This window comes from Girardinichthys multiradiatus, chromosome 18 (assembly GCF_021462225.1).
Source record: "Girardinichthys multiradiatus isolate DD_20200921_A chromosome 18, DD_fGirMul_XY1, whole genome shotgun sequence".
In the NCBI taxonomy this organism is placed as follows: Eukaryota; Metazoa; Chordata; class Actinopteri; order Cyprinodontiformes; family Goodeidae; genus Girardinichthys; species Girardinichthys multiradiatus.
The window spans coordinates 11,536,365-11,544,876 of NC_061810.1; the positions used below are offsets into that span (position 1 = coordinate 11,536,365).

General features: G+C 42.0%; 1 protein-coding gene across 3 annotated transcripts; it reads left to right on the forward strand.

The window, feature by feature from the left end:
• The first annotated feature begins 195 nt into the window (after positions 1-195).
• On the forward strand, positions 196-8,506 carry LOC124883853 (polynucleotide kinase 3'-phosphatase). Of its 3 annotated transcripts, XM_047391256.1 has the most exons (18): positions 196-328; positions 413-579; positions 2,190-2,236; positions 2,513-2,785; positions 2,893-3,159; positions 3,280-3,359; positions 4,858-4,915; positions 5,023-5,130; positions 5,201-5,272; positions 5,393-5,441; positions 5,650-5,720; positions 6,445-6,537; positions 6,770-6,866; positions 6,953-7,014; positions 7,115-7,224; positions 7,655-7,742; positions 7,833-7,900; positions 8,033-8,506. In XM_047391256.1, the coding sequence occupies exons 2-18, from the start codon at positions 459-461 to the stop codon at positions 8,151-8,153; spliced, it is 1,785 nt and encodes a 594-aa protein (XP_047247212.1). In that variant the 5' UTR covers positions 196-328; positions 413-458; the 3' UTR covers positions 8,154-8,506. The 3 variants fall into 3 exon arrangements, with proteins under 3 accessions (XP_047247212.1, XP_047247211.1, XP_047247213.1); XM_047391255.1 differs by having other exon boundaries at positions 236-579; XM_047391257.1 differs by lacking the exon at positions 196-328 and having other exon boundaries at positions 466-579; positions 2,195-2,236.
• Positions 8,507-8,512: the final 6 nt, after the last annotated feature.

Consider the following 8,512-nt stretch of genomic DNA (forward strand, 5'->3'; position numbering starts at 1 on the left):
GAGAATAAATAATTACACAACCAAACAGCCTTCGACAAAATTAAACGGGTATATCAGAAGGAGCACATTTTATAATGCACAAGACCGCGAAATATAGTAAGTTTTACATGAATTAAAAAAGACAGAAATTAGCTGAATAGTGGTAAAACGCACAGTTGCGTAGGCCTAGTACGTATCAGTCATTGCGGAACACTAAGGTGTAATCCACTTTTCTACACGAGCCTATTTGCAGAAGTACCGCATGTACAACGAAAAACTAGCTTGCAACTAAACAAATCATTAGTTTCTTCATTGAAAACGGTCCGAAAAGGGAAAGCAAATTTGTCGGGTAATTTTCTAAGCCGCGTTACAAAATACACCCGGAAACTCCAACGCAACAGGGCGTAAAAAACTGTTATGTTTGCCTTTACAGATGCTCTAAAATAGTTAGTAAAAGTAGCTAAAAGCGGCTACAAAAAATGTCGTGTGCGCTGGTTGGACCCTCTGGGATCCGGATTTCTCTGCAGGATGGACGGGCCGTGATTCTGGGCCGAGGTCCGGAGACCGGAGTGGCCGACAAGAAATGCTCCAGGCACCAGGGTGAGGCACAGAGGGACTCAATGACTGCACTGCTGGGCCTTATATATATATATATATATATATATATATATATATATATATATATATATATATATATATATATAAACAAACACTGAAGGCATCAAAACTATGAATTAACACATGTGGAATTATATACTGAACAAAAAAGTGTGAAACAACTGAAAATATGTCTTATATTCTAGGTTCTTCAAAGTAGTCACGTTTTGCTTTGATTACTGCTCCGCACACTCTTCACCAGCCTCAGAAATCGCAGGTCAACAGCAGCTCAGATTAGAGAACAGGTCAATGCCACACAGAGTTCTAGCAGCAGAAACATCTCTAGAAGAACTGTTAAGAGGAGACAGTGTGAATCAGGCCTTCACGGTAAAATAGCTGCTAGGAAACCACTGCTGAGGACAGGCAACAAGCAGAAGAGACTTGTTTGGGCTAAAGAACACAAGGAATGGACATTAGACCAGTGGAAATCTATGCTTTGGTTTGATGAGTCCAAGTTTGAGATCTTTGGTTCCAACCACCGTGTCTTTGTGCGGCGCAGAAGAGGTGAACGGATGGACTCTACATGCCTGGTTCCCACTGTGAAGCATGGAGGAGGAGGTGTGATGGTGTGGGGGTGCTTTGCTGGTGACACTGTTGGGGATTTATTCAAAATTGAAGGCATACTGAACCAGCATGGCTACCACAGCATCTTGCAGCAGCATGCTATTCCATCCGGTTTGCATTTAGGTGGACCATCATTTATTTTTCAACAGGACAATGACCCCAAACACACCTCCAGGCTGTGTAAGGGCTATTTGACCAAGAAGGAGAGTGATGGGGTGCTGCACCAGATGACCTGGCCTTCACAGTAACCGGACCTGAACCCAATCGAGATGTTTTGGGGTGAACTGGACCGCAGAGTGAAGGCAAAAGGGCCAACAAGTGCTAAGCATCTCTGGGAACTCCTTCAAGACTGTTGGAAAACCTTTTCAGGTGACTACCTCTTGAAGCTCATCAACAGAATGCCAAGAGTGTGCAGAGCTGTAATCAAAGCAAAAGGTGACTACTTTGAAGAACCTAGAATATAAGACGTATTTTCAGTTGTTTCACACTTTTTTGTTCAGTATATAATTTCACATGTATTAATTCATAGTTTTGATGCCTTCAGTGTAATATTTAGTGATCAATCTACTTTAGGCCTTAGGTCTTACGTGTTAGAGGCACTGAATGAAAGCTGAAAGAGTTACAGTTTTACTGGTGTGAAAGCTAAAAAGGAATCTGTGAGGAGTTTGGTCATTTCAACAGAATTTAAAAGATACAAATTATATTTAAATAAAATGAAAGTATATGTTTGTGCTTGGCTGTCAAAAATCAAGGGAGATGTACAGAAAATTATGTCTGTATAATGTTTGAAATTGATGATTTATAGTAGCTGTGGTTGAAAGACAGTATATATCCGGGGTTTGTTTTGAGAACATATGTTGTTAAAATGTAATTTGTAATAATTTTAAGTTGGTCTTAGTGTAGGAAAATTAAAACCACATCACCATTATGTCACCTCCTCTGTGGCCATGTGCCAGAATCCATTTTAACTTTCCTTGTGTTTGTTTCAGTGAAGGTGGTGGCTTGTTATGAGGAGCAGGATGTGGTTGTTACTCAGGTATGGAAACAAACCAGCCCAGGGTGGTGATTTAACTTCTGTGTTTATTAACGTGTAAATAAAATGTAATTACAATAACACCTCTGCCAGATTATGCAACATTTCTCTCTAAACAGTCTTTGACCATCAAATCAGTTCTTTTATTTCATGTAAAAAGCTGAGGTCAGCACATTTTTCTTACACACGCCCTGCTTGTCTGGGAGCCAATAAACTAATTGTTGCCATGGGAATCTCTGCAGTCCAACGTCCACATATGCCATATTTCTTTCCCTGCAGCTGGGGCCCAATCCCAGTTTCCTGAACGGTGAAAAGCTTGGCCGGGGTCAGTCGGGTAAACTCACCCACCAAGGGACCCTTTACCTGGTCAACCAGAGCCACCCGTTTACATTGAACTGCTCTCTGAGCTCCAATGGAACAGCAGCTTGCAGCATGGCAAAGGGCCTGAAAGCCAAAGATAAGACTAAAGGAGGGAGAAATGGAAAAGAGGCCGAAGCGAGTCCGACGCCCAAACGCAGCATCAAGGATTTCTTTTCCACCTCTCCCTCTAAGGTAAAATATAATCTTCTCATTTGTTCTATACATTTATGATATACCAGCAATAAAATTATATGAGTGAGGTGAAAAACTGAGCTTATATGTACAATTTTTCTGTTCAGCCTTCTAAAAGGCAGCTGAGCCCAGAGCAGTACCACCCTGAAGTGAAGCGACAGAGATTAGACCACCAGGATGAGGAGGAGGAGAGACTCGCTGAGGAAAAACTAAAGCACCTGCAGGAGTTTGCAAAAACGAACATGACAGAGGAGAAAAAAGACGCCCAGTCTTCCCTTTCTTCATCTCCAGCAAAGGCGTGGGTGACGAGCAGCTGGCAGCAGACAGGAAACCTGATGTTTTACACCGCTGCAGGAGTGAAAGCGAGCGACAAGGTAGGGAATGATTTCCTCCTAATGCGTTGTTCCTTTTTGGAACAAAGCACAATATTCAATCGTATATATGTGTGTTATGCACAACTAGAGACGGTTTGTGTGCCTGTTCTCTGCTTTCAGATTGCTGGGTTTGATATTGATGGATGTATAATCACCACCAAATCTGGAAAAGTATTTCCTACTGCACCTGATGACTGGAAGTATGTCCAGTCTCCTACGCTTTACCAGCTTACTTTTTTACAACCATGCTATTATTATTGTTCCTTTTTGATTTCCAGTGTGTGCAGGTCCACTTGTTCTTTTCTGATTTCTGTCATGTCTGCTACCTACTGTGCCTTGCAGAGGTGCATAGCATAACGTTTGGGCTTTTCAAACATTTTGTCATGTTGCAACCACAAATGTCAATGTATTTTAATAAGGTTTCATGTGATAGACCAACACAAAGTAGAACATTGTTTCAGAAATGTTTTTACAAATCAAAAGTATGGGTTGCATTTGTATTTATCCCCGTGGGTCTGTGCTTTTTACCATGTTTTGGTGCAGTTACAGCTTCAGGTCTTCTGGGGTATGTTTTTACCTGTTCACACCTTTAGACTAAAATCTGCCAAATGTTTGCAGCTTCTAACAGGTTTTCTTCCAGGGTTGCTCTATTTTCCTATCAGTTCTAACCACCTTCTTTTTTCCTGAGTAAAGAAAAGCATCCCCACAGCATGATGCTACCACCACCATGCTTCACTGTGTATTTAAGTTTATGCAGTGTTAGTATTTCACTCTTATCTGATCCGAGCACTTTCTTGCACATGTTTGCTGTGTCTCCTACATGGTTTGTGGAAACTTTTTTTCATGTCTGCCAATAATAAAATCCTATGTGCTAATATTTCATAAAGCCAAGTTTGGGCAGTACATCACTAAAAGTTGTCGTAATGACAAATTATCCCACCTGAGAGGTGGCCTTATGCAGCTCCTCCAGAGTAACTATGGGCCATTTGGCTGCTTCTTTGTTAATTGCTCAGTAGAGAGCGACAATGTACTGAATCTTGGGGCTAACTAGATGGACTCTTAACTGCCCCTAATGCCCACACCTGGTGTATATTTCTAGTGGCTAAGACGTCAAAGAGTTGTGGATACATTGTGTAGTGGTAAAAGAAGAAAAGTAATTTTCAGAAATGGCAATTAAATCTTTTTCTGATATTGTGCACCTCTAAAACTCTCCTTGCCGAGCCTTTGCCAGACAGCCATATCTTGGTAGTTTTGCAGTGGAGTCATACCCTTTCCATTTTCAGATGAGGGACTGAACAAAGATCTGTGAGATGTTGAATGTTTGGGATATGTTTATATAACTTAACCCAGCCTTGAACCTCTTCACATCTTTGCTCCCGACCTGCCTGCTGTGTTCCTTGGTATTCATGATGCTGGTTGTTTCTAATGTTCTCCAGCAAACCTCTGAGTCCTTCAGAAAACACCTGGAGTTATAGTGAGTTTAAATTACACACAGACAAACTCTGTTTATTAATTACGTAGCTTCTGACGGCGCTTGGTGTTACTGGATTTTATTTAGAATTATCAAGGTAAATGGGGCTGGATACAAATGCCTACCACACTTTTCAGATTTTTACAAATCAATGTAACCAAATGTACAGAAGTTCAAACTAAGTAACAGATGGTAGATGGTTTAACTGTCCTTTGTTGATTTACCAGGATTCTGTACCCTGAGATTCAGCCCAGGCTGGCCAGCTTGCTCAAAAAAGGATATAAGGTGCGAAGGAATACAACATTTGATCTGCTTGACTGTTTTTTTAGTACTTTGCTCTTGCAAAGGCTGGTGCAGTATTGGATGTTACATGCTTGGATATCCCTTTGCAGGTTGTTTTCTTCACCAACCAGCTGGGAATCGCTAGGGGCAAACTGAGACCGGAAGTGTTCAAGTCAAAAGTCGAGGACGTCCTCGCCACACTGCGGCTCCCCGTGCAGGTTGGTCAAGTCTTGCACAGGTTCTTTTAGCATGAAGTAGCACCTGATCTCTTCCTGTTCTGTGTTTTAGGTGTTTGTAGCCAGCGGTCCTGGTGTTTGCAGAAAGCCTGTGATTGGAATGTGGAATCACCTGTGTGAGAAAGTAAGTACACTCCTTCGTAACTTACCTGCCACACCTGATATACATCGTTTTCACCACTGAAGAGCAAATTCATCAATAAGAAATCTGTTGCATCCTTTCTCTGATGTGTTTCCTGCTCAGGCTAATGATGGTGTGACTGTCGACAAGACACAGAGTTTTTATGTAGGCGGTAGGTCCAGTCTCAGATGTCTGGTTTTGATGTCCAAATTATAAACATCCTCTTTTTTTCATGTTGCTGTTGTCAAACATGTAAGCTACCATTGCTAAACTAAATCATGGGTTAGTTGTTTTGGCTTGACTCATAAGACAGCTCTGAAACTTGGTACCACCTCTGTTAACAAATCCACACATCATCTTGATTGGCTCTCTGTATCCAGATGCTGCAGGAAGGCCGGAGAACTGGGCTCCTGGCAAGAAGAAGAAGGATTTCTCCTGCAGTGACAGACTGGTAAGAGCTGCAAGGTTTAGTTCATTTCCCCTCTTCTTTTGAATCGCTCTTCCCAGGGTCCCTACACAGTTTGAGGAAGGCTGGGACTTCATTGAAATATGTTCCAGGTTTGGATAATTCTAGGAGAGAAAACTGAAAATTAAGAATATTTACTTTGTTTTGTAGCCTATTGTCTACATGTTATGTCTTTCCTTGACCACTCCTTTCTTTCTGTTTTTCTTACTTCTTTTATGTCCTCCTTTTTCCTTCCTTGTGTTCTTTCTATCCTACCAAGTCTCTTTCTCCTTCTTCCTTCTCATGATTCCTTCCTCGCTTTCTTTCTTATACCCTGCCTTCTATCTTTTTTCTGTAATTTCTTCCTTCTTTGTGTCCTTTCTTATTTTGTCTGTCCTTCCACTCTATCTTTCTTGTCATTCCTTGTGTCCTCCCTTCCATCCCACCTTGTGTCTTCTCCATCTACATTCTTTCCCTCCTTCTTTCCTTCTGTCCTTTTTTCATGTTGGTCTCTGGTTTTTGCAGGTTCCATATTGAAAGGCCTTGTGTAAAAATATCTGCTATATATTCATAAGGATTATTTTTTATTTTAAAACATGAGAAGGACAAAACTTCAAAGAAAATTATTACATGAAAGACCTCCTCCTGCTATCACTTCCTGTGTGCAAAAAGTTAACTGTCAGTGAATAGATTATTTATTGGAGCTTGAACCTTTCTTTTTCTGTTGCAGTTTGCACTGAACATTGGGTTGCAGTTCCACACCCCAGAAGAGTACTTTTTGGGTTGGAAGAGGGCCCCCTACAGCCTGCCTGACTTTGACCCTGTGAGCACAGCTTAGATCTTCTGAATGCTGAATTATAAGCCTTCTCTTGTGCTTTGCTCCGTCTCAGTATCAAACTCATCAGGCAACCTGTAAAGACCTAATATGTTAAAAGGGACTGTAGCTTTTCATTGGAGGATCCTATTTACATCCAGGCCCAGGGCCGATGAGCCTCTGCTGTGTAGATGTATAATCGGTGTGTGTATCTTAATCGTTGTCTTTCATTCTGAATTAGCGGAAACTTGACTCCACCTGCAGATTGTTCGACCCACCGTCCACCTCTCTCACCACCACCAAGACAGAAGTCATTGTTGCTGTTGGTTACCCTGCAGGTACTGTCAGGAGGAGTATGTCACCTTTCTGGTCTGCCCGCGCACCAAGATAATCTTTTTTTTGTTCGGGTTTCTTTCCTCTCCAGCTGGTAAATCCACCTTCTTCCACACCCACATTATTCCAGAGGGCTACGTCTATGTCAACAGGGTGGGTCGTTTCTAAATGGTATAGCTTAGCTAACTGAATGAGTCGTGATTGTGTTGCTGTTCCGTTTGGTAAAGCTTATTTCCACTCCTGTGTGCATCAGGACACACTCGGCTCCTGGCAGAACTGCGTGTCAGCTTGTGAGCGCGCTCTTGGGGAAGGCCGAAGCGTCGCTGTGGACAACACCAACCCAGACCCAGAGTCTCGCAAACGGTAGCTCTGTTACTGTAGCAGACCATGTGTCTTTCTGTGTGTTTGGGTGTGTCCTTTTTATGTTTTAGTTCGTTGGTCATGACCCCCTTTACTGGGTGCGACTTTATGTAAACAATCGCTATAATTAAACACAGACCGAGGAGTGTTTGCAGGCAGGGTGGAGGACTCCATCTTGAGTTTGCTCTAAAATCCATTCAAGACACTTTTCTCAAGGTTGATACTTTCTGTTATTAACTCAGAAAAATTGATTTGTTATAATTCAGCAATAAGGGTTACTATGCAGCCTTAAAAAGTCTGAAATATGCCTTTAACATTACATTAACTGAAAAAAATCAACAATATACATATTTTATAGGAAACTTTTGCTAAACATGTAAAGTTTTTCCTACATAAGAAGCACACTGATGAGCTGTTTGGGTGTTTTCTGCAGATACATAGACGTGGCCAAAGCAGCGGGAGTTTCCTGTCGCTGTTTCCTCTTCACTGCCAGTTTGGAGCTAGCCAAGCACAATAACAGAGTAAGAATAACTTTACCACACCTCCCATGTTTTTACCGATGGCTTAGTTTTATCCTGGTTATGAGGAGTCTTTACTGTTTTTATTCTCAGTTTCGTGAGATGGCTTCATCCGACAGGAAACACGCTAAGGTCAACGACATGGTTTTCCACAGCTACAAGTGAGTGCAGCCGGCCTGGAATGGCACCCTTTCTCATGTTGCTCAACTTGTTTCTAGAGCCAAAAGGCACATTCTTAAAGGCAGCTCAGGTGGATTAAAAATGAGCTGTGATCTGTCTCTGTTTCTGGGCAGGAAACACTTTGTTGGTCCAGTTCTCTCAGAGGGATTCTCAGAGATCCTTCAAATCCACTTCGTTCCACACTTTACGGACAGACAGACTGAAAGTCTGTTCAGACAGTTTTCTGAGGGCTGACTGGACTCCTGCTGCGTGATCTGACCTGGACGGAGCCTAGATGACACCTCAGGAAAACAACTGGCAGTCATTAGACCCACAGCTGATGACCAGGCTGCTGATTTAGCTGACATACGGTGTTTGCAGCAAAATGTTGAAGAGATTACTTTAAGCAACAGTGATGTTAGTCAGATTAGATCAGAATCAGGGCCTCTTATTTAGATAATGTTGCAACAAGCATTTCAACATATGAACAGACATACATGCTTGCAGTCTGTATGTTGAGCTTAGAGAACAAACTTAAGAATAAAGCGTTGCTCTCCACTGAGCATTTCAGTGGTACCTAACTAGACATTAAAGATCCCAAACCTTGACCCGTG